Source organism: Rana temporaria, chromosome 6 (assembly GCF_905171775.1).
Source record: "Rana temporaria chromosome 6, aRanTem1.1, whole genome shotgun sequence".
In the NCBI taxonomy this organism is placed as follows: domain Eukaryota; kingdom Metazoa; phylum Chordata; class Amphibia; order Anura; family Ranidae; genus Rana; species Rana temporaria.
Genome location: NC_053494.1, coordinates 168,150,773 through 168,178,110, shown reverse-complemented (window position 1 = coordinate 168,178,110; position 27,338 = coordinate 168,150,773). Strand labels below are relative to the sequence as shown.

General features: G+C 41.7%; 1 protein-coding gene across 4 annotated transcripts in view; it reads left to right on the top strand.

The window, feature by feature from the left end:
* Positions 1–27,338, top strand: part of GAD1 (glutamate decarboxylase 1) — a 151,990-nt gene that overhangs the window by 107,921 nt on the left and 16,731 nt on the right. For all 4 annotated transcript variants that reach the window (XM_040357774.1, XM_040357773.1, XM_040357775.1 and 1 more), the window contains 4 exons: positions 13,998–14,110; positions 21,855–21,970; positions 23,709–23,788; positions 24,938–24,992. In XM_040357774.1, coding sequence (XP_040213708.1) covers positions 13,998–14,110; positions 21,855–21,970; positions 23,709–23,788; positions 24,938–24,992 — 364 coding nt within the window. The remainder of the gene's footprint in view (positions 1–13,997; positions 14,111–21,854; positions 21,971–23,708; positions 23,789–24,937; positions 24,993–27,338) is intronic.

The window sequence follows — 27,338 nt, the reverse complement described above, 5'->3', positions numbered from 1 at the left end:
CCTTCTGCAAGGAAAGAATCCTTTCAGATCTATTTTCAATTGGCGATCAGGTGGATCCAATATTTTGCGGACCACTCTATCGCCAAAATTGGGCGCACGTCTATATATAAAACGTGGCTGCTGAGGAATCACTCCACCCAGATGTCTATCTCTGCTGAGGATGTGCCAGTGTTTCTTATATATGGTTTCAATTTCCTTATATTGGATGTGGAAGCCCGTCAGGAAGCTCCACTGGTGTTCATTTGTGGATGGTTCTTCTATTTTCTTCTTAAAACAATCTTCTCTCGGCTTCTCTGCGATCTCTTGAATCATTGACACCAGGTTGATCTCATCATATCCCTTTTGGGCAAATCTCTTCTTCAGTACATTCGCCTGCTCAAAATAATCTGAGTCATCAGTGCAGTTTCGGCGCACTCGGAGAAATTGCCCTTTAGGGATATTCTTTATCCAAGCAGGGTGGTGTCCACTTCTGATCGATAGATAACTGTTTCGATCAGTGCTTTTAAAGTACACCTTTGTTTTCAACCTGTCATTACATCTTTCTATAGTTACATCCAAGAAGTTAACTGAACACGCACTGATCACATATTCCAGTTTAATGTTGTTCACATTGTTGTTCAATACTTCAAGGAAAACTTTGAGATCTGTTTCCGATCCCTGCCAGATCAAAAAGATGTCGTCAATGTATCTCCGATAGAAGATAAGTTGAGATCTTTGATCTCTGAAGATACTTTTGTCCTCCCACTCCGCCATAAACAGGTTGGCGAGGCTAGGGGCATATTAGGTCCCATAGCCACGCCAACCTGTTGTGAAAAAAAGAAACCATCGAACCAAAAATAATTATGCGACATACAGAAATCGAGGGCTTGACCCAAAAATCTTTTTTGTGTAAACGGGATCTCCTCCCTCTTACTCAATGCCCAATTGAGTGCCAGAGCAGCGTCCTCATGCTGTATTATAGTATATAGTGAGGCGACATCCGCCGTCACAAGGAAGGTTTCAGTACCTGGATTTATTCTTATATCCTCCAGGGATATGAGCAGATCAGCTGTATCCTTTAAGTATGCTTTGGTTTCCCGCACACTTGGCTGGAGGAATTTGTCCAAGTATTCACCCAACCTTGCCGTGACGGACCCAATGCCGTTCACTATTGGACGGGCCGGTGGCATGGTTGCATGTTTGTGTATCTTCGGTAAGGTGTAGATAACCGGAACTCTACACACAGAAGGAGCCAAATATGCTTTCTCTTTAATATTCAGGGCATTGATCTGGAAACCCCATTGTATTAAGGAATCCAGTTGTGTTTTGTATGCTTCTGTAGGGTCAGAATTCAACCTCTTATAGGTGGTTCGATCTTCCAACAGTGTGGACAATTGCTGATGATAATAGTCTTTGTCCATCACTACTACTCCGCCCCCCTTATCAGCAGGGCGGATAATGATGTTCTTTTTGTCTTCCAGTAGCTTGATACCTTCCCTGATGTACTCAGGATTGATATCTTTTTTCTGTGGCAGATCTTCTATATCTTTTAGCACAAGCTGTTTAAAGACTTCAATGTAGTGATTGTTGGAATTTTGGGGGTTGAAGAGCGATTTATTCTTCAACCCACTGTCTATGTTCCTATTGGCTGTAGTGCTCCTCATTGATGCTTTGACTGGGTGGCTCAGAAAATATTTTTTTTTTTTTTCCTCTTATTTCCGCCGCCCACGTCTGCCTATACAACAGCTGATTTGCCCCTGTTGTGTTGTTAGAAGCCATTCCCCGCGGCGAGCCTATCATGAGCAGCGTCTGCTCGACCTATCAGGTCGGCTTACCGCTGTGGCTGCTGGGTAAGACAGCCAGCCAATGGAGGAGGCGCTGACTTCCTCCTAGCTTTGGCTGCATAAGCGCTCTATGCCCGCCCATCGTTGTAGGCGGAGCGGGATGCGCTGTGCAGCACGTGATTGGCTCAGACTGCTGCTGTTGGGGGATGTGATTAACATCCTCTCTCACCTATTGGAATCTGGGGACTGGCGCCACGCCTATCGCACTGGCTGATTGATTTATACACCAGCCAGTGGTGGTGGATGATGCTGTCAGCCCACAGTAGTTTGGGAATATCGTTTACTTCCGCCCACAGTTATGGAGGAAGTGGGAAAACGCCCAGGACTGATAGGCTGATTGATCTGACTACATCAGATATAAGGTAACCATTTATGACTGTGTGGTTAGTCCCATGAATAAGTTTTTATAACGAAACATGTCGGGGTATTGCCATACAGTCTAATTTTACTAGTGAGTGCTGCGTTTTTGGATGCAGAGTGCGTTTGAAGTTTTTTATTTAAGTGGATGTGCAGCTGCATCTGACAGAAGTCCATGGCACCGTGAGTAGGAGAATTGGTTTCACTTTTTCTCGCTGATCGGGGGTCCGCCGTGACCGCTTCTCACCATTTTGACGTTTGAAGGAGTTTCTTGATGTGATATTCTGCTGTTTTACAAGATTTTGTTTGTGAGTGCACTGTTTGAAGTTTTATTTTGGTGTGCTATTTAACCTTTGATGGTATCACACTATTTGCACTTCTTTTGTCTCTCTCTGACATATATGTGGAACTGATTGGATGTCATATTTGGATTACATCTTTATTGACGGGAACAACTACATCTGATAAGGTTTTTTGTGCCAAAACACGAGAGTGTGAGGCATACCTATCCGGTGAGTGTCCATTTGATGGGGGAGGAGTCACTGAGCACTGTTGGGTGTGGTGGAAGTTTTTGGAAAAATTTGAAGATCGCAGGATCCTTATACACATGAACTTTGCTTTGTTTGGTCACGTTCTAAATTATTTTTAAAGACTGTCTCTTGCACTTTCAGTGCGTTCACTTCACGTTTAAGTCAATCACGGGTGTTTATTATTACAGTCACAGTTTAGTGTTTATTTCTTAAACTGGATATATTTTGTTTATTATCACTGTATATCATTACATATGGGTTGTAGTAATGTATTTTATATAGTCAAATATGCACAGTTATTTGATAGCGCTGTTTTAATTTGTTGACACTCCTTAGAGAGTTTCATCATCTTACATTCTTTTTGTTCACTTATTATCTTCTAAACAGCAGCTAGGCATCATCCACTCCTCCATAGGCGCAACGGTGGGCGACTTTTTAGGGCGCACTCTATAGATCACCCATTGTTACTATCATCTTTATTTTTTAACTGTGTGCAGCCATGGACATTATCGACTTTTTGTCCAACAGACAAATAAGTGCTGACTCTATTTTTTCCTCCAGTCAAGAAATGACAGACTGTGAGGAAGATTATCCCAGCATCCTGAAGGCATTAGATAACCTGTTAGAGAAACAAGTGAAGGCCTGGTGGGATGTCTTCACATTCGAACACTACAACAAAGAGGGTCTAATTTTTAGGAGTCTGAGGTGGGAAGTCACCCCTCAAGACGGTCTTACTGATGTAAAGTATATGGATGAATGGCTTAATTTTTTTAATAAAGTTGGGAAAGAACTACAGGTTCTGGTTCTGAAGAGGAAACAAATTAAACTAAGTCTAATTAATGAAAAAATTAAAATCATACAAAAACAATTAGAGCCAATCAAGGAATCAGAAATGATCAAAGAGTTCAACAATAGTATGAAAAAGAAACTGGAGAAGGTAGATAGGGACACTCAGAAAAGGAAAGTAAAAAAGTACAACCGAGATTCTGAGGATTTTAAAAACAGCAAAATCTACGCATGGCAGAGTAATACAGGCTCTGAAGGAGATCCAGTGAATGACACAACAGAACAACAGCAGTCTAAAACGAGTGTTGCTGCTCTAAAGAAGGATTCAGGAAAACCTAAGGGTCCTTTGAAAAAAGCTGACCATACGGGAGGAAACCACCCTCGTAATAACTTACCGCAAGGTGCTAAGGGTGGGCATCCCGAATCATATTATGAATCACCCGGACCACCACGCCATAATAGGGAGAATGGTCAGTATAGTGGCTATTACCAGTCCCCTCGGCCACAACAACATTATGGTGTTCCAGATCAATCCCACTACTATCCCCAGCAGGATTACCATCAATGGTATCAATACCCTCCATCTGATCAATATCATCACCAACCCCAGTCTGCTTCTTTTTTAGGACAGAGAGGGAGGGGGGGAAGAGGGGGGACTCCGAAGAGGAATTTACAACCAATGAACAGAGGGGGGAGAAGACTGGTCCACCTTATCTGATGAACAGAGCTGGGGAATACCTGCAAAGAGAAGAAGGGGGTGCAGGGCTGGAAGACGCAAGCAATCCGAAAAAAAGAGCAAGGAGAACATAGGAGCTGGTATCTACAATTTAAGTCGGGTTACTTTGAGTGCAAAAGAACTCAACGTATTAGATACAGGCCTAAAATGTGCCCCTAGAAAGGCCATGAATAAGTTTAACATCTATATTGATACCCACAAATTTATCAGAACATTAAATTTGAAAAAATATTTTCTGAGCCACCCAGTCAAAGCATCAATGAGGAGCACTACAGCCAATAGGAACATAGACAGTGGGTTGAAGAATAAATCGCTCTTCAACCCCCAAAATTCCAACAATCACTACATTGAAGTCTTTAAACAGCTTGTGCTAAAAGATATAGAAGATCTGCCACAGAAAAAAGATATCAATCCTGAGTATATCAGGGAAGGTATCAAGCTACTGGAAGACAAAAAGAACATCATTATCCGCCCTGCTGATAAGGGGGGCGGAGTAGTAGTGATGGACAAAGACTATTATCATCAGCAATTGTCCACACTGTTGGAAGATCGAACCACCTATAAGAGGTTGAATTCTGACCCTACAGAAGCATACAAAACACAACTGGATTCCTTAATACAATGGGGTTTCCAGATCAATGCCCTGAATATTAAAGAGAAAGCATATTTGGCTCCTTCTGTGTGTAGAGTTCCGGTTATCTACACCTTACCGAAGATACACAAACATGCAACCATGCCACCGGCCCGTCCAATAGTGAACGGCATTGGGTCCGTCACGGCAAGGTTGGGTGAATACTTGGACAAATTCCTCCAGCCAAGTGTGCGGGAAACCAAAGCATACTTAAAGGATACAGCTGATCTGCTCATATCCCTGGAGGATATAAGAATAAATCCAGGTACTGAAACCTTCCTTGTGACGGCGGATGTCGCCTCACTATATACTATAATACAGCATGAGGACGCTGCTCTGGCACTCAATTGGGCATTGAGTAAGAGGGAGGAGATCCCGTTTACACAAAAAAGATTTTTGGGTCAAGCCCTCGATTTCTGTATGTCGCATAATTATTTTTGGTTCGATGGTTTCTTTTTTTCACAACAGGTTGGCGTGGCTATGGGAGCTAAATATGCCCCTAGCCTCGCCAACCTGTTTATGGCGGAGTGGGAGGACAAAAGTATCTTCAGAGATCAAAGATCTCAACTTATCTTCTATCGGAGATACATTGACGACATCTTTTTGATCTGGCAGGGATCGGAAACAGATCTCAAAGTTTTCCTTGAAGTATTGAACAACAATGTGAACAACATTAAACTGGAATATGTGATCAGTGCGTGTTCAGTTAACTTCTTGGATGTAACTATAGAAAGATGTAATGACAGGTTGAAAACAAAGGTGTACTTTAAAAGCACTGATCGAAACAGTTATCTATCGATCAGAAGTGGACACCACCCTGCTTGGATAAAGAATATCCCTAAAGGGCAATTTCTCCGAGTGCGCCGAAACTGCACTGATGACTCAGATTATTTTGAGCAGGCGAATGTACTGAAGAAGAGATTTGCCCAAAAGGGATATGATGAGATCAACCTGGTGTCAATGATTCAAGAGATCGCAGAGAAGCCGAGAGAAGACTGTTTTAAGAAGAAAATAGAAGAACCATCCACAAATGAACACCAGTGGAGCTTCCTGACGGGCTTCCACATCCAATATAAGGAAATTGAAACCATATATAAGAAACACTGGCACATCCTCAGCAGAGATAGACATCTGGGTGGAGTGATTCCTCAGCAGCCACGTTTTATATATAGACGTGCGCCCAATTTTGGCGATAGAGTGGTCCGCAAAATATTGGATCCACCTGATCGCCAATTGAAAATAGATCTGAAAGGATTCTTTCCTTGCAGAAGGTGTATTTGCTGCCGCACGGTGAAAGAACACAACAAAGGAATTAACAAAGTTACCAGCTCCGATGGCACAATGTTTGACATTAAAGAATTCAGTACATGCAACTCGTCATATGTTGTATATTTGCTATGGTGCCCATGCGGGTTATTATATGTTGGGAGGACTAAAAGACTTCTAAGAATCCGCATATCAGAACACCTAGCAAATATTAAAAAAGGCTTTGAGGAACATAGCGTTTCCATGCATTTTAAAAAGGTACATAACCTGGACCCCACGCTTGCTCAATTTTGTGGCATAGATGTGGTTTACCCATCTTGGAGGGGGTCACACAGAGTCCGTGACCTTTCATAGCGCGAAACTCACTGGATATTCTTGCTAAAATGTCTTTTTCCGCGGGGGTTGAATATAGAGGTAGACTTGAATTGCTTCATCAATAATTCTTAGACATTTATCATACCCACACCTTTCCCTCCGTGGGTTTAGTATTACCCTTTTTGGCATCTTTTCAGTATATGTACTCTTTTATTCATTTATCTGATATTTTGCTATTAATTAATCCCTTCTCCAGTGGTGGTGTTATCGGTGACCATTTGCGATCAGCTGAGCGATCACTAATTCACCACTTGTATTTAGTTCCAGTTTTAGATTGATTTTATCGAGTTTCATTTTTAATGCATTTCTTACATATTTTAGATATATTTTAATTATATATATTTAATCATTTATATGAATTTGCAATTAGCGTTTGATACTAATATGTACTAATGCAAAATGTTATTAATTTATTTTAACTGACTATTGCCTTCATCCAGTGACAAATGTTTTTATATGTATTTGTTGATATACTCCAGCGCATGATTGATATATATCAGCTGATGACTTAATTAGGAACTGTTGTATGGCTATTCAATATAAACACAGTGTAATGATTGTGCTGTAGATGTGATTCGTGGTCACGGGGACACCCGGAAATTGGCCTTTTTTTTTTTTTTTTCCTCTTATTTCCGCCGCCCACGTCTGCCTATACAACAGCTGATTTGCCCCTGTTGTGTTGTTAGAAGCCATTCCCCGCGGCGAGCCTATCATGAGCAGCGTCTGCTCGACCTATCAGGTCGGCTTACCGCTGTGGCTGCTGGGTAAGACAGCCAGCCAATGGAGGAGGCGCTGACTTCCTCCTAGCTTTGGCTGCATAAGCGCTCTATGCCCGCTCATCGTTGTAGGCGGAGCGGGATGCGCTGTGCAGCACGTGATTGGCTCAGACTGCTGCTGTTGGGGGATGTGATTAACATCCTCTCTCACCTATTGGAATCTGGGGACTGGCGCCACGCCTATCGCACTGGCTGATTGATTTATACACCAGCCAGTGGTGGTGGATGATGCTGTCAGCCCACAGTAGTTTGGGAATATCGTTTACTTCCGCCCACAGTTATGGAGGAAGTGGGAAAACGCCCAGGACTGATAGGCTGATTGATCTGACTACATCAGATATAAGGTAACCATTTATGACTGTGTGGTTAGTCCCATGAATACGTTTTTATAACGAAACATGTCGGGGTATTGCCATACAGTCTAATTTTACTAGTGAGTGCTGCGTTTTTGGATGCAGAGTGCGTTTGAAGTTTTTTATTTAAGTGGATGTGCAGCTGCATCTGACAGAAGTCCATGGCACCGTGAGTAGGAGAATTGGTTTCACTTTTTCTCGCTGATCGGGGGTCCGCCGTGACCGCTTCTCACCATTTTGACGTTTGAAGGAGTTTCTTGATGTGATATTCTGCTGTTTTACAAGATTTTGTTTGTGAGTGCACTGTTTGAAGTTTTATTTTGGTGTGCTATTAAACCTTTGATGGTATCACACTATTTGCACTTCTTTTGTCTCTCTCTGACATATATGTGGAACTGATTGGATGTCATATTTGGATTACATCTTTATTGACGGGAACAACTACATCTGATAAGGTTTTTTGTGCCAAAACACGAGAGTGTGAGGCATACCTATCCGGTGAGTGTCCATTTGATGGGGGAGGAGTCACTGAGCACTGTCGGGTGTGGTGGAAGTTTTTGGAAAAATTTGAAGATCGCAGGATCCTTATACACATGAACTTTGCTTTGTTTGGTCACGTTCTAAATTATTTTTAAAGACTGTCTCTTGCACTTTCAGTGCGTTCACTTCACGTTTAAGTCAATCACGGGTGTTTATTATTACAGTCACAGTTTAGTGTTTATTTCTTAAACTGGATATATTTTGTTTATTATCACTGTATATCATTACATATGGGTTGTAGTAATGTATTTTATATAGTCAAATATGCACAGTTATTTGATAGCGCTGTTTTAATTTGTTGACACTCCTTAGAGAGTTTCATCATCTTACATTCTTTTAGTGCACCAGGACTGCAAGATATGTATGGGTCCCTAGCCACCAGGCTCCAGTTATTCACAATACTGTTAAATAAAGCAACCAATTCAAACTTAGGTGGCAACAATTTGGTAAATATATTGTCATGTAAGGTTTAACCACTTCATTACTGGGCACTTAAACCACCTTCGTGCCCAGACCAATTTTCAGCTTTCAGCTCTGACGCATTTTGAATGACCATACAACACTGTACCCAAATTATATTTTTATCATTTTTTCCCCACAAATAGAGCTTTCTTTTGGTTGTATTTGATCACCTCTGCGGTTTTTATTTTTTGCGCTATATACAAAAAAAGACAGAATATTTTGAAAAAAAAACACAATTTTTAACTTTTTGTTATAATAATATCCCAATTTTTTTTTTTTATATTTTTTTCCTCGGTTTAGGCCAAAACATATTCTTCTACATATTTTTGTTTAAAAAAATTGCAATAAGCGTATATTGATTGGTTTGCGCAAAAGTTATAGCGCCTACAAAATAGGGGATAGATTTATGATTTATTTTTTATTTTAAATTTTTTACTAGTTATGGTGGCAAATTGCATTTTTTTTTGTCAGGCCTGCGATATTGCGGCGGACATATCGGACACTTTTGACACAATTTTGGGACCATTCACATTTATGCGATCAGTGCTATAAAAATGCATTAATTACTGTATAAATGTGACTGGCAGGGAAGGGGTTAACACTGGGGGGTGAGGAAGGGGTTACATGTATTCCCTGTGTGTGTTCTAACTGTGTGTGGAGGGGGACTGACTGGGGGAGGTGACCGATGCTGTGTCCCTATGTACAAGGGACACAGCATCGGTCTCCTCTCCCTGACAGGACGTGGAGCTCTGTGTTTACACACAGAGCTCCACGTCCCTGCTGTCACCGCCGATCGCGGGTACCTGGAGGACATCGCGGCTGCCAGGCACGGGCATCGGCTCCCCTGCGATGCGCCGGGCACAGAGTTTCCGCGCTGCGCACCCCCAGCGGCGCGCACAGGGAATGTAAACAAGAGGACGTCCACTTGGCACTTGAGAGCCGCGCTGTGGACGTCTTTCGTCTACAGCGCGGGTCTCAAGTGGTTAAAAAGGATGCAATCACAAGCGATTCAGAAGCACGAATGCATGTCATTCCACACAAATATTTTCCAGCACTTTGGGAAAGTTCTATTTAAAGTACAACTAAAAAGCAAAACTTTTTTTTTTAGTTTTGGATAGAATGAAGAGGAATTAAAACACCTGTCAAGTTTTTATTGTTATCTGTGTCCTCATTATGAAGCTTCACCCTCCTTGGGTGTCCTGTCTATTGTAGCCATTAAGAATGAAAGTGAAAATTACAAATTTTGGGTTGTCCCCAAAACAGGATTAGAGGGCAGATCCTCCAATGGGGACACTAGTTATGGTATCACCAGGGACAACCAGGAATTCCTTCTCTTTAGAGGGATTTCCTCTCACTTCCTGTTTTGGCTATGGAAATGTAAGGGAGTAGAAATCTCCACAATGGAATACAGATGACAAAAAAGAATTGACCAATGTTATAACCCTTCCTTACTCTCCCAAAATAATAAAAACTTTTGCCTGTAATTTTACTTTAAATAGCGCCAATTGTTTTATTTTCTATTAAGAAATGAGAACTTGCATCAGACTTACAAAACCAGCTGAGTCAGGGAGAATAATTATGTCATATCTCTGGGCATCTTGAGGCCAGGGCTCCAGTCCTGCGGGAACGCGTGGGAACGGAGTTCCTGCACTTTTTTCACAGCAGGAACTCAGTTCCCTTTGCAGGACTAGAGCAGCCGAGCTGCCCGAGCCAATCCTTCACTAAGCGGCGATGCCCAGCTCGAGTCACTGTCAGGGGCAGGCGAACCTTAGTAATCCTTTATGTTACTGGCCGCTTCCTGTATATGGATGCATCGGGTAGTGTGCGGGTATTCCGTCACTTCTTCGATGCCGCGATGTCTCCTGGGAGCTTTTGTCATTGTTCCCAGGAGACATTGCGGCGGTCTTCCACAAGTTATCGCAAGATTTAGAAAGAACTTGCTGCTTTCTAAATCCACTCGATAACTTGCAGCAGACCTCCGCAATGTCTCCTGGGAACAATGACAAAAGCTCCCAGGAGACATTGCGGCATCGAGGAAGTGACGGAATACCCGCACACTATCCGATGCATCCATATACAGGAAGCGGCCAGTAACATAAAGGATTACTAAGGTACAGTGGATCGGAAAAAAAAAATATGCGGTTAGTAATTATGCATATGAGCATATCTTTTTCTTTTTTTGGTGGGGGAGTGGATTTTGGGTGGAAGTTCCCACACTTTTTTCCCCAGGACTTGACCCCTGCTTGAGGCTAATGTACTTAAATCAGTTGCATGCTCTATTTTGAGCTGAAAAAGATTCTCCTCATCATGCATGGAGGAGGAACACAAGATCTCTACCACCAGACCCACTGATTGGCTCCCCCTCTGGCCAATCAGCGCCATGTGTCACCACTATCTATTGCACAAAATGACATACAGGTACGTCGTTTTGTGCAATAAAGCCGACCTGCCACAGTATATCTGCGGTAGGCGGTCGGCAAGAGGTTAATTGGATTCGGATCCAAACTTTTACGATGTTCGAGAGTTCTGGCACGAACTGAACCGGGGGTTGTTCGGCCCATCTCTAATGGCCATTTTGACTACTTACAATATTCTTTCCCTTTGTGGCTGGGGTGTGTCTTTAGATACACTTGAAGATTTCTCTTGGCATGCATTGTTTCCTAAATGTATTCATGCACATAAAGAAAATTATAAAGTAGATTGTTGTATCCATTTTAGATGATCTCGTTAATTCTGTTTCTCTTTTCCTCTATTCATTTGACAAAAGTGCCATCCTAATAGGAAAACAACATAGAATTCTTGTTGATCATTAGAACTCTGCACTATACTTCTAAATGAAACCAATTAATAGCCATATTGATTCTTTTGCCTTACTTTTAACAGATGAATTGCAGATGTGCAGTTTGATCCCATTAAATCTATGGCATCTCTCACTCACTGTGAAAGTAGTACATGACAGATAATCCTACAATGTATGAAGTCTTTCCTCTTCATTAGATGGACATTTAAGCTGGATACATGTCTTTTTGTTTTCGTCACGGATAATTAAAAAAAAGTCATCATCTATAATTACTCCTGACAGATATCGACTGAACCGAACTGTAAAAACAAAGTTGTCCTTGGGGGTTAGTAGATGGCAGACACTACATGAATAATTACGTTTGATGTTTTTTTTAACTGCATTCAATAGTTTTAATTAGATTTGGGCAAGTCATTGCGTAAAACCTTAACCCTTGTGATGTCAATTCTACTCCCCAGTATGTCATTTTTTTGTGGGATGTGAGCTCTGTCAAAATAATTTGGCCTTCTATCCAGAGTCCAAAGAATGTGTAACTAACTAAGTTACCCTTGAACATGTCTTTAACTTATTCCCAGAAATAGCAGCATGCAAGGCATTGGAGCCATGGCTGCTGCAGGTGTAACTGTAGAGATGTTAATAGCAATTATAAAGGTCTTAAAAGGTCAATCTGGTGAAAAATATTTAGCTATAGATGGAGCTTGAAGACTGAACCAGGTCCTGAATTCATATGTCTTGGATATGTCTACAACAAAATCTCCCTGCCTAATTCCCGACCCTGTTCCTGTCCACCTGTAAATTTTGGATGTTCTTGCCAAACATTTTTGGATTTTACTAGCCACAAATCTATATTCAAGTTCCCCTACATTCTTGATAGTACAGTAAAACCCTGGTTTGTAAGCATAATTCGTTCCAGAAACATGCTTGTAATCCAAAGCACTTGTATATCAAAGCATTTTTTTTAAAGGGTAAAAAAGTGAAGAGAGGCACATCTAAGTGTAGCAATAAGTTGCTAAATGTTGTACCTTCATTAAATGTAATCATATTACTATGCTTAGAGGCTCCTCTCTTCTTTTTTATACTCAGTTGTGACATGACGCTACTCTTATATCAAGACATCGCTTGTATATCAAGGCACAATGTATTAAAACATTTTGCTTATCTTGCAAAACGCTCTCAAACCAAGTTACTCTCAAACCAAGGTTTTACTGTATAAAATAATTTAGATATGCTCAGAACTGGAATAAGTATATAACAAACCATTAGGTAGTTTGAAATGTAACTTTGACCAAACTGAGGACATAAGTATTCTTATGGTGCAGTAAATAAGCTTTCAAACAGATCCCCCCCCCCCCCAGCCTTAATAGATGCAGACACTATGAAGCAATTCATTTCACAGCTGAAACACTGAAGTTTGTGAAGTCATTCAACCCACTTCTTCATTGTTTCTGATTTGAAATTTGAGGATGAATTGCTCCACTGTGCATGCAACTACAGAGGTTAGTAATGCCGTGTTTTAAAGCTCATCTAGTGCTGACATTGCTATGAGGAAAGCTTATGACTTGACAGAACAATGGTGGTAATGTACGGGCTTCACATTTTGTTTCCATTATTAAATCACTACACTGTTGGAACTTGTAGTTTCTGAGCAGCTGGAGGGCTGCAGTAACTTGTTTCAGACTATGTTTCACTTATAGAACAAAAGTAATGACTGATATGTGAGGTCTTCCCACAGCCAACATTGATGTTCGGTTTCTGGTTAATGTTTGTGCTGCTGTCATTGCAGTAGGGGAATATGTTCACTATGCATAAATACATAGGTGGTACATATAGTGAACTTAGTGTAGAGTTATTCAGTTTCCGCTCATTACAGAGGACAAGTGGGCATGCCTTACATCTGGAGGAAAAGAGATTGAACCTCCACATTCTGAAAAGCTTCTTCGCAGTAAGTTTTGGGAAAATTTGGAATAGACTTCCTGAAGAACTAGGTCTGACCTGCCCAGTAGATTGTTTCTAAAAAGAGCTGGATGCATTGCTAAATGCACAAAAGATAACAGAATGTTAGCATTTATAGGTAATAACACCAGGGATTGTTTATTCCGGGGTATATCCAATTGCCACCTGGGGGATCAGGAAGGAATTTTGACCAAATTGGATCCAGCTTTATTGATTTTTGTTTGCCTTCATCTGGATCCACTGTATTGTATTGTGTATATGGAGGCTTTCTATTTGTTTATTTTTCCTATTTGGTTGAAATAGATGGACTTATGTCTTTTTTTTTTCAACCTGACTAACTATGTAACTATATAACTACGTAAGTAGCAAACAACACAGGAGTTTTTAGGTACCGTGATGAATAAAGACAATTTTATTTGCTGTGAATTTTCTATGACATTATCATTTATTTTTAATTTAAATTCAGAAATGTTTTTTCATTTCAGTTATTTTTACATGCAGCAGCAAAGACCTTTCATGTTTGTTTGTTTTCATAGATTCTTTATAAGGAACTTTCCTATTAAATGATAAAGATCTTACCTGCCTTTTCTGTGTATTTTGTCTATGAAGGTTTACCTATGAAATTGCTCCAGTTTTCGTCCTGATGGAACAAATAACACTAAGGAAAATGAGAGAAATAATTGGCTGGTCTGGAAAGGATGGAGATGGCATTTTTTCCCCAGGTAAGTCTTGTGGATGACTTTATTGCCATGAAAAGTAATAGGGAATTTATTTTCAATATGAACTGCACATGGAATGCTCTCAAGCACAAAATCTAAGAGTAATAAAAGGGATGCTAAAAAGCATGAATTCAAAAGAACTAGAAAGCTTTGATATAAATAATGTAAAGACACTCACACTGACATCTATAGAGATGTAACATAAAAGAGTCACGCTACTTCATAATAGTGATTATGACAAACAATCATAAATGAATATCTAAGGCCTCGTACACACGATAGGTTAAACAGAGGAAAACGGTCTGATGGACCGTTTTCATCGGTCAAAACCGATCATGTGTGGGCCCCATAGGTTATTTAACCATCGGTTAAAAAAAGTCAACTTGCTTTAAATGTAACCGATTTAATCAGTCAGCTTCATCGGTTAACTGATGAAAACGGTCCATCAGACCGTTCTCATCGGATGGACTGATCGTGTGTACACGGCTTAACACTTGCAATTAATATCGGAATACAAGGTCAATAAAAACAAAAATAAAATAAAGTCTGTGTGCAAGTACAAATATGTGAAACGGAAAACATTTTGGATCCTCTTCAAGTACTCAAAAAGATCTGTGCATACAGTAGACATCCATCACCATTAAAAGATCAAAGGTGTGACACCACCACTATAGTACGGAAAGAATGCAGGTTTACCAGATACACAGGACCTTCAAATTAAAGAAAGGCCAGGAAGCAGGGGCGTTGCTAGGTAGCAAAAAGACCAGGGGCTTCAGCCCGAAGTCCAAGGCTAGCAACGGCAGGGGGTTTGTGTATGTGGCGCAGGCTTTTTTTTTGGCTGGGCGTTGAGGTTGTGTGGCGGGGGGGTAAGCTCACTTGCTGGTTACTGACCACTAAACTCACCTGCCTGACACACTGACCATTACACTGACCTACCTACCTGACATCCATACACTGACCTACCTGACATACATAAACTTGCAATAAGTATTAGCGCTCAGGATGTCAGCATAGAGAATCATAAGTAAAAATTTATATACACATAAGTCAAGAGAAAGGAGCTACAGGCACAAAAAGTGCATATAGCAAAATATAGTCCAAAAGACAGGTGTTTCAGTCCATAAGAGGTACTCTTTAAGGCATGCTCTTTTTTCAACCTGCGCATACTCTGAAACGCGTCGTAGACCCTGGTTGTTTCCTGTCCAGCTGTTGTCACGCGCCAGTCCACGAGACTAGTACAGCTGCCATTTCCACCCACAGACATAGCCGGTTCTCCCCTGCTCCGAGCGGCCATTATAGCCTGGATTTGTGGTTACCTTCTGATGCACCCTCTGTCTCTGGACCTCTTACCAGCTGGAACATTGCCATCACCTCGTCCTGAGAGGCGCTTCTCTTGTTTGTTTTTTTTCGACATATATACACTGACCTACATACACTGACCTCCCTGACCTACCTGACATACATATACTGACCTACATACACTGACCTACCTGACCTACATACACTGACCTACCTGACCAGGAGGAGACAGACTTCTTCATGTGTCCTGCAGCAGCTCAGCTCAGCCGTAGTGTGGTGCGCCCAATGCCCATCATCGCCGGAGGAGGAGAGGAGAACCACCCGTCTGAGCGCCGAGCGGGGATGTGGCGCGGTGGCCGCATTGTAATTCCCGCCTTCTGGAGCCTTAATCTCAAAGACAGGAAATAACAGTAGAAAACAAACTCAGCTTTGGCTCCTCTTAGACATGCTTTGCCACACCCCCTGGGCAGAGAAAACTTGTCAGGAGGTGTGGCCTAGGAGAAGCCAAAGCTTAGGCCGTTTACTACTATTATTGTGCAGCATCCTCACACTACATGGATAGCATGCTTTCTAAATGAACATCCCAGACGCCAGCACCATTTTGAGTAGTGGATCACTGGAGTGGTAATCTCTGGCACTTAGTGCTCCAAGTTATAATGGATCAAAGACAGGAAAGGTGAGTCTTTAGCAACAACATTTTAAGGATGAAGAGAGATATGGGACTTTAAAAGGTGCCAAAACACAACACAGATATAAAATATATCAACATTTGATTGAAAACATTAATTAAAAAATGTACATATTGTCATCATACAGTGTCCATACGATTATGGAGAAATGCAGTAACTCCAGCTCTACATGTTTCGTCATGCAATGGCTTCTTCAGGAGACTTATAACAAGCACTGCATATGCAATCACTATGAATTAAAAATAGTAATATTTAGACAGACAAATAATTGATATCAAACAAAACAACAGTATAAATAAGAACTGACATATCTCACATATGCATGAGCCTGTAAACCAACCAAGGTTTCCCTTACCTGAATAATGATGAATATCCTAAAATGAAAAATGGACTCCAATATCAGGAGGGTATATAGAGAGAGATATTTGGTGAAACCACAGAGTAAGGACTCCAAAGGAAAGCCTGTCTGAGAGGGAGATTTTTTGTATAAATCAAATGTGTTAAACTAATTAACCTGATTTTGCTAGCCAAATTCATGACCTACTGGTATATCCACCAACAGTGGATCCCTAGCTGCTGAAAGCTGGTATGAATCCCCAACTGTATTAATCCTAATTTCAAAGCTGACAACAGGAACATATAGGTAGATTCACGTAGGGGCGCCTAACTTTAGGGCGGCCTAGCCTAGTCTTTTTAGGCTACACCGCCGTAAATTAGTTAGGCTAGTAGTGATTCTCAAACCACTTACCTGCTAATTTTTGGCGGCGTAGCCTAAAACGAGCGGGCGTAAGCGTGCCTAATTCAAATGATTTGGAGGGGGGCGTGTTGTATGGAAATGAGGCTTGACCTCACGTTTTTTTACGTTTTTTGACACTGCGCATGCGCCGGGCAACTACATTTCCCAGTGCACATTGCGGCTAAGTAGGCCGTACGGGCCTATTGATTTCGACGTGGACGTAAACAACGTAAATCCCGATTCGCGGACGACTTGCGCAAACGACGTAAAAAATTCAAACCTTGCGGCAGGAACGGCGGCCATACTTAACATTGTTATTCCACCTCATAGGTGGAATAACTTTAGGCGGCCTATCGCTTACGGAAACGACGTTAATCGACTGCGGCGGGCACGCGTTCGTTTGGGAATCGTCGTAAATGCTTATTTACATAATCTACGCCGGCCGCAATGGAAGCGCCACCTAGCGGTAAGCCAAAACATTGCAATCTAAGATAGGACGGCGCAAGCCGTCCTATCTTAGATATGTTTAAGTGTATCTCTGTTAGAGAATACACTTAAACATAGGTACTTAGATTCAGAGTTAGGTCGGCTTATCTGTAGATAAGCAGGAATAACTCTTTGTGAATCTACCTAATAGTGCCAAAATGGCATCCGTCCTGCCTAAGACAGATACAAAAAGGAGCTGATCAGACATCCATCTATCAGTTTAGCAAAACATATCATATCAGCAAAATGACATCCAGTCAGAGTTCAGATGTTCAGATGTCCCTTCATACCCCCTCCACCTGGTGAAGGTGGAGGGGGTATATAGGGACATCCACTCACAGATTTAGGCTGTGGCCTTCACTATGGAGAGGGGAAATGTAACTCTATGAAACTACAACTAAGGTAACTGAGCCTTTGGAAATAGGATTAATACAGTTGGGGATTTATACCAGCTTTCAGCAATTAGGGATCCACTGTTGGTGGGTAGATCGGTAGGTCATGAATTTGGCGAGCAAAATCAGGTTAGTTTAACACATTTGATTTATACAAAAAATCTCCCTCTCAGACAGGCTTTCTTTTGTTGTCCTCTGTGGTTTCCCCAAATATCTCTCTCTATATGCCCTCCTGATGTTGGAGTCCATTTTTAATTTTAAGATATTCATCATTGTAACAGAACGTCCCACACTCCGATTGAGTGCTTACGTCATATACCGCTTCCTATCAGTCTGGATATAGATATCAGATATTCCAGCTTCCCTCAACACATAACGAGACAAGACTTGTTTGTGTGCTGAACATGGAGTGTTTAATAGAACCAAGAATACAGCCTTATATACAGTTTAAAGCGGTAACCAGAACATAAATTAACATGAGCTAATTAACTACAGCTGATGACTCCTGACCTTTAGGCTGTCTGTTAACTTATCATCACACATTATCATCAATAGACCTTCACACAATGCAGGGTCAATTAGCACAAGCCACAATGAAAGATCCTCAGAAGCCATCCTAGATTCATTTACATCACACCAGACAGACAGGTGGGCTGGAGTTGATGACATTAACACCTAACAGTATGTGTCCCCACATGAATGAGTCACTCTTTCAATTAACCTGTTGAGTTCAGAATCAACAAACAGCAACCAGTTCTCACAGATATCCTGGAATTTATTGTGGATAATAATTACATAATAATCCCCTCTTAGGTAGTCCAAGATATAATTTCTCAGTCATCCTATGCCCCTAGTGGACATAGGATGATTTTAGACATAAGAGGGTCCGAGTCTGTCACAATCATTATTCAGGTAAGGGAAACCTTGGTTGGTTTACAGGCTCATGCATATGTGAGATATTGTTAGTTTTCTGTGGATTTGTAATGTATTATTTATATTGTTGTTTTGTTTGATATCAATTATTTGTTTGTCTAAGTATTACTATTTTAATTCATAGTGATTGCATATGCAGTACTTGTTATAAGTCTTCTGAAGAAGTCATTGCATGGCGAAACATGTAGAGCTGGAGTTACTGCATTTCTCCATAATCGTATGGACACTGTATGATGACAATATGTACATTTATAAATTAATGTTTTCAATAAAATGTGGACAGATTTTATATCTGTGTTGTGTTTTGGCACCTTTAAAGTCCAATGTCTCTCTTCATCCTTAAAATTTTGTTAACTAAGGTGCCAATGGCTTTCTGACATCCAGCAACCCATTGACATATTCTTTAGCAACAAAGTAAAACCAATTTCAGAGGGGAACATAGAGTTGAGTTATCTGACTTTTAACAGTAGTAGCAAACAGCTTGTGGCTCCTGTTCTTGTTCTTCAACCTCCGCTCTCCAGGTGAGCGGAGGTTGAAGAGTGGACGAGCTGTGTGTACCTCTCCATATAGAGGGGAGCAGAGAGGCTGCACACATAACAGTCACCTGGGGGATTCAATGTGCAACAGGCGCCGGAGGAGGGAAAACAAGGAGAGGGCTCTACATCGTCCTCCTCCCCTGGAGGAAGCCGGGAGCGTACACCTCCCTGGGGGAAGAACTGAGACATCCAACTACATTGATTGATTGTATCTGACCTGAGCCAACTCCAGCACATAGTCGTTTGGGTGACTTAAAATACCCTATGCTTAGTCTGACCACCGCATTGTGGTCAGCACGTCTGGTAAGGAGACTACATTTCTGACACTCGGGTGTACACTTGGTGGAAGGTGGTGCCATTCTCACATAATATATTACCCACTATAAGAAGACTTTTGGAGTTCACTCTTCACAAATGTTTTTATATATTTGGGACTATTTTATGGACTTTCATTAATATCTCTACTTGAGTTTATGATATTTTTTCATTTTTCTTTTTTTATATATTTTTTTTTTTCACGGTTGGTCAATATTAAATGGTCACAGTTTATCCTGATTTTGTCATATCTATACGAATCACAGCCATTTACGACAGGCAGTGGTTTGCATGACACTGTTCATTTGTTTAAATTTGGTAGCAGTACTCTAATATTCAGTTTTTTGTTATATTTATATATATATGACAGCCATTCACGGCAGGTAGTGGTTCATTTATAGTGTTTGATTAATACTATTTATTCATTTAACCACTTCCAGACCTGCGCACGATGATGTACGTCCTTTTTTTTAAAGATGGATATCTCGGTAACGGCAGCAGCTGCTGCCCCAACCGAGGTATCCATCTTTAGTGTGCGCGGTCCTGTACACGATAACGGCGGTCTTCGCGGTGGATTCGCCGCGAGATCGCCGTTATCGGTGGCGGGAGAGGGGCCCCCCCTCCCGCCGCTCTCCCGCGCCCTCTGCCGTTTACCGGAGCCGTCGGTAGCGGCGGAGGAGATCGGGTGCATTCGGCTGCTGACTGGGGACGAGACTGAAGGAAAAATCTCCTTCACCCGTCCCCATAGCTCTGCTGGGCGGAAGTAACGTCAAAACGTCAGTCCCGCCCAGCCTCTTAAAGAAACATTTTTTTTTGGGTCATTTGAAAAAATTACAGTTTCAATTTTTTTTTTCTTGCATTTTAGTCTAATTATGAGATCTGAGTTTTTTTTGACCCCAGATCTCATATTTAAGAGGACCTGTCATGCTTTTTTCTATTACAAGGGATGTTTACATTCCTTATAATAGGAATAAAAGTGATCAAATTTTTTATTTATTTTTTTCAATGTAAAAAGTAATAAAATAAATAAAAATAAATAAGAAAACCCCCAAAAAAAATTCCGACGAGCTCGCGCGCAGAAGCGAACGCATACGAGAGTAGCGCCCGCATATGAAAACGGTGTTCAAATCACATAAGTGAGGTATCGCCGCGATCGTTAGAGCGAGAGCAATAATTCTAGCCCTAGACCTACTCTGTAGCTCAAAAAATGCAACCTATAGAATTTTTTAAACGTCGCCTATCGAGATTTTTAAGGGTAAAAGTTTGACGCCATGCCACGAGCGGGCACAATTTTTAAGCGTGACATGTTGGGTATCATTTTACTCGGCGTAACATTATCTTTCACAATATATAAAAAAATTGGGCCAAATTTATTGTTGTCTTATTTTTTAATTAAAAAAAGTGTTTTTTTTTCCAAAAAAAGTGTGCTTGTAAGACCGCTGCGCAAATACAGTGTGACAAAAAGTATTGCAATGACCACTATTTTATTCTCTGGGGTGTTAGAAAAAAATATATATAATGTTTGGGGGTTTTAAGTAATTTTCTAGCAGAAAAAAAACTGTTTTAGTCTTGCAAACACCAAATCTGAAAAACACCTAAGGTCTGGAAGTGGTTAATTTTGTTTTTGGTAGCAGTACCTTAATTTTCACATGTATTGGCTCTGCACTGTACCTTATCTTTCACCATGACATGTTTGGTATTAAAACAAAAAGACAAAGCCATACAACCCATTTAATACAGTAGGAATCAGAGGGCCCTGCTCATTAGAGCTTACTATAAGGAATGCCATAGGCTGTTTAACCTATACTGACCTCTTTATGTTATATGTCATTTAGCTCTTGTGTCCCTCCTAGTTTCCTTGCTAGTGGTTCCCAAAAATATGTTTTACTCTTGCCAGCACTTCTAAAGCGAATAGACCTTTTGTGCGCAATACACAAGACACATCAATGGCTACAGAAATTGAGTAGAGTTGATCTCGCATTTGTTTGTGATAAAAGTGTGTTTGCCTAAGGCAGGTGCAGAATCGCTTAGAAACCACATCAAACACATAATAAACACAAAGCAGCATGATAAAAAATGTAAGTAAACAAAATAAATGCATGTGTGCCCTCAAGCTCCCAAGCATTGTTTAAATATTTTTACTCTCCTCATTATTATTACGACTACACTGGTGGTCACACCCATTCCAGCTGTGCGCCTTTACTGTAGGAACTACCTGGTAATTATGTTTATAGATTATTTTAAAAGTTATAATCTATAACTTATAATGACAGTATTTAATACGAATATAAATAATAATATACAGTATATGCATAGATTATCTTTCTGATGTGTATCAATTTATATGCTGTATTCTTCTAGGAGGTGCAATATCCAACATGTACAGTATCATGGCTGCTCGCTACAAATACTTCCCAGAAGTAAAAACCAAAGGAATGGCTGCTGTCCCCAGACTGATTATCTTTACCTCAGAGCATGTGAGTTTTCCCAAAAGTATTCGGTATAAACATGTGATGACATGTGATGACTTGTGTGGGACATTCTAAGTTTAAAGCTATTAAATTAGTAAAAATTCTGTAAAATGTGTTAGATTTGTTTAAATTTACCCGAAAATGGAGGACTGGGCTGGGTTTGGGTTATTTATTTTTCTTATATATGAGCTTTGTAGTCACTGTAAAAGCTCACAATTGAATACCCTACTGTTAAAGTGTCTGTTTATCTCTCAAAAAGTGTAAGGCCCCGTACACACGACCGAGTTTCTCGGCAGAATTCAGCCAGAAACTCAATCGGAGCTGAATTCTGCCGAGAAACCCGGTCGTGTGTACACTTTCGGCCGAGGAAGCCGACGAGTTCCTCGTCGAGCCAAATAGAGAACATGTTCTCTATTTCCTCATTGTTCAATGAGGAAAGTTGGCTCGCCGAGATCCTCGGCGGCTTCACACAGAACTCGACGAGCAAAATGATGAGTTTTGCCCATCGAGTTCCTCGGACGTGTGTACGGGGCCTGAGAGATTCATAGGGGGAAAAATGAATGAGAAAGCAGAAGAGTCCTTCTGATGTAGTACTGTCAGTGCAAAACATAGAGTATAGTTATGGAATAAAAAAAGTAGAATAACATATCTGGTAGGGTTGCTGGAGGCAACCAAGAGTGATGGCAAATACCTCTTTGAGGTTAAGTCTTTGTGTGGTGGTTGCTAATGGATGCTAAGGGTAAGACCCAAATCCAGTTTAGCTGTGTGGAAGCTTGGAAAAAGTGGAGTGCCGGAGCTCACATACTGCAATCCACTGTTGAGCATGCTGCAGATCAGCTAGACTAATGCCACGTACACACGACCGTTTTTCATGTCATGGAAAAAAAACGAAGTAATCATGCTCTAGTCTTCTGATTGAATACTGGGAGGTTTGCATTTTAACAAAGAGACTCAAACAGACTCAATCTTGCATGGAAACCACATTGAGCTTATGTTCACACTTGTGCGGGTGGAAACCGCTGCGGGACCCACACTTCGTCTTGCAGCTGCAACCACCCACACACAAAACGCAGGACCCGCAGGCGGGTGCCATTAATCTTATTGGAACACAGCCCGCACTGGAAATCGCACCCACAATGGGAACCGCACTGTAGTGCAGTTCCCGTGCGGGCTGCGGTTTCTGGAAAGGTGCAGGGACCTTTTCCCTGCATTTTGCAAGGCACGGCAGCCCGTTCAAATGAATAGGCTGCTGTGCCTGTGCAAAGGTAGCCTGCACAGCATGCAACTGTGTGAATGTAGGCTGCAGTCTAGTACACACTAGTAGTTTTTTTTCCATTAAACCCAGCAGGGCTGAATGGAAAAAAAACTACAGCTTAGAAGGAGACGCTGTACTAACTATCCGATCTCCCCTGCTGTGCTATTATTTTATGACAGGCGATCAGCACTCTCGAACGGCCGGCAGTACACGCAGGCCAAATGTCGGCCGGTTTCTTTTGAGCCAATCGATGCTGTCTGACATTCGGCCCATTTGTATTAGGCTTGAAGGGCATTTTTCGGCCCATTGTACACAAATACCATACACTTTATGTGATCACAATTTCACAAAAAAATAAATAAGGTAAGCTTCAAATTTTAATAATTTTACGTCTAAGTTTAATTGCTGAAGTAAGATCCACTCCTTACCCTTTCTTGGTAATTAGACTGCTTCACTCTTTCTCAATATACAATATTTCTCTTATCCCAGAGTCACTACTCTATGAAAAAAGCTGGAGCTGCACTAGGATTTGGGACAGAAAATGTCATCATGGTGAAATGCAATGAGAGGTAAGCAGCTTTGAAAATTATTTCTGAGTAAATGTAAACCAGAAAAAATGCTATTACTGGTTTCCTTCTGAAAATGCTAGTTGCTTCTATTCTGACCTTCCCCCAGTATAATAGCTGGCCAAAATGCATTTTGTGTGGGAAGACTGGAAGGAAAATGGGGGAACGTCCAAAAATTTTAACTGGAATAGGGGAGAACGTTTTTTCTAGTGAAGGAAACCTTTACAATTGGACGCAGATGACAGAATAAAAATTTAAAAGGGTTTTAACCCTTTCCTACTCAATTCAAAACGAAAAAATAAAGTTTTGGCTTTAAATATATTTAAAATAATAGGAAACTATATATAAAAAAACTCTGTAATCATGCCCTAGTCTTCTGATTGAATACTAGGAGGTTTGCATTTTAACAAAGAGACTCAAACAGACTCAATCTTGCATGGAAACCACATTGTGCTTATGTTCACACTTGTGCGGGTGGAAACCGCTGCGGGACCCACACTTCGTCTTGCAGCTTCAACCACCCACACACAAAACGCAGGACCCGGAGGCGGGTGCCATTAATCTTATTGGAACACCGCCCGCACTGGAAATCGCACCCACAATGGGAACCGCACTATAGTGCAGTTCCCGTGCGGGCTGCGGTTTCTGGAAAGGTGCAGGGACCTTTTCCCTGCATTTTGCAAGGCACGGCAGCCCGTTCAAATGAATAGGCATTGCAACGGTGTGAATGTAGGCTGCAGCCTAGTACATACTAGTATTTTTTTTTCCATTAAACCCAGCAGAGCTGAATGGAAAAAAAACTACAGCTTAGAAGGAGCCGCTGTACTAACTTACTAACTATCCGATCTCCCCTGCTGTGCTATTATTTTCTGACAGGCGATCAGCACTCTCTGATTGGGTTGTTTTACAAGGTGAGGGTTCTCATTTACTTTAAAGACTACAGCTTCTAGTATTTGTTCTGAAATTATCTAGCCCTTTAAATGTATTTAAGGGATGAAATATTCCTTATTGTAGTGAGGGAGGGGCATCGCGCTGCCATGTGTCACATCACTAATGGCCTGTATAAAAAGCCCTATTAAATAGCATTTTCTGCAGCTGATGTTCTCTGCGTCTGTTTCATTTCACACCTGACAATTTCTACTATAATTACAGAGGAAAGATCATTCCTGCTGACTTGGAAGCCAAAATCCTTGAAGCTAAACAAAAGGTTGGTAGAATTGGTAAAAGCTTACTTGTAGTGAAATCGGTGACTTTAAACACCGACTGGAGGTAGAGTATGATGGGGGGGGGGGGGATCTCTTTGGGGTTTGTCCTTTTAAATGAAGAGAAATAAAAGGAGCATAAAAATAACTATTGCCCTCAGTAATCACTCAGAATTCCATGAAATAAAAGGTGAAATCTGACTGGCTGATATGGAAAACCAGGGGCGGACTGACAACTCATGGGGCCCCCGGGCAATAGAAGATTATGGGGCCCCTGGCTTACAGATGGCCACCACGCCAGGAGGCAGTGCAGAGGTGGGGCAGCTAAAATCTCTGGATTTTCACATCAGAAGCATGTTGGTTTCGGACATATCAGGGACAGATGTAAAAAAAACATAGATTTTTACATACTGTCCCTGGTTTTACTGAGCCTGGCAACCCTGATGGGGCCCCCTAGTGCCCTTGTGGAAAACTGTTATTTTTCACTCTTCTGTTAACTTGTTGTTTCCAATATTTATTAAGCAGCCTCTTTATAGATAAAATAGAGAATGAATAAAAAATACATTATGCCTACATATTGTGGATTGCCCACTCAGCTGTAAAGTGAAATATACAACCATATTGGCTATTCTGGTGTCTAATACCTAACTGCACCCACTATATTTTGCTTTGGCATTCAGAAATGCTGAACTACTAAGGCCTCTTCCACACAGGCGGACTCCGTCGCTACCGAGTCCGCCTGCTTCTGCCGGCTCAGCGGGAGATCTCTCCGTTGATCTCAGCTGAGCCGGCGGGTGACAAGTCCCTCTTTGCTCACTGAGCGGGGAGGGGCTTGTGCAGCGCCGCTGTCTCCTATGGGGAGATCTCACCCAATCCGATCCGCCATTGACGGATGGGGACGTCTCGTCATCCGTCTGATTTTGGCGAATCGGATCGGGTCGGATGTCAGCGGACATGTCTCCGCTGACATCCGACACTCCATAGGACTGCATGGAGCAGCCGTTCAGGTCCGCCATCAAAACTGACAGGCGGACCTGAACGGTCCGATCATGTGAAAGGGGCCTAAGACAATTCATAGCTGACAGACCATTCCTCCCTCTAGTCTAGATAGTCATTTGTTTTGGTGATGGTATCAAAACGTAGGGCGTAAGCTCTCTCGATAAAAACAAATCGGTACAATAAAGTGGTTCTAAATGCAGAAGATTTTTTACCTTAAAATTATACTAAAATCTTTATTTAGCACAGAGCAGCCCCAATCCTCCTCTTCTCAGGCCTCTCTTTGGTGCTCCTGGCCCCTTCCTCCTGTTCAGTGCCCCCACAGCAAGCAGCTTGTTATGGGGGCACCCGAGCTGAGACACACCTTTTTCTCCTCTTTGGCTGACTGATTTTGATTGACAGCAGTGGTAGCCAATGGCGCCACGCTGCTGTCTCTGCCAATGGGAAGGGGAGTCTCAGGCAGCTGAGACACTCCTGCATCATAGCTGGATCTAGATGGACCTCGGGTAAGTATTTGAGGAGCTGAGGGGGGCTGCTGCACACAGAAGCCTTTTTCTCTTAATGCATAGAATGCATTAAGAGAGAAAACCTTCTTACTTTACAGCCACTTTAATGCATTCTTTGCATTGAAGAGGTTCTAAAACCTTCTGCATGTAGTTCCCTCCCCCCAGCCCCCCTAATGCTTACCTGTTTATTTGCTACACATTTGTTACAATAAAAAACATTGGCCCAGATTCTGAAAGGACTTACGACGGCGCAGCGCCATGTACGCCGTCGTAAGTCCTAATCCGAGCAGTCGTATCTATGCGCCTGATTCTTAGAATCAGTTACGCATAAATATCCATTAGATCCGACAGGCGTAAGTCTCTTACGCCGTCGGATCGTAACTGCATTTTTCCGCTGGCCGCTCGGGGCGTGAAGCAAATTTACGCAAAATATGTAAATTAGCTAGATACGCAAATTCCCGAAACGTACGCGCGGCCGACGCAGTAAAGATACGCCGTTTACGTTAGGCTTTTCCCGGCGTAATGTTGCCCCTGCTATATGAGGCATAACTGCGGCGTACCAATGTTAAGTATGGCCGTCGTTCCCGCGTTGAAATTTGAAAAAGTTACGTTGTTTGCGTAAGTCGTCCGTGAATGAGGCTGGACGTCATTTACGTTCACGTTGAAACCAATGACGTCCTTGCGGCGTACTTTGGAGCAATGCACACTGGGAAATTCCACGGGCGCATGCGCCGTTCGGGAAAAACGTCAATCACGTCGGGTCACAATACATTTACATAAAACACGCCCCCCTGATTCAAATTTGAATTAGGCGGGCTTATGCTGGCCGATTTACGCTACGCCGCCGCA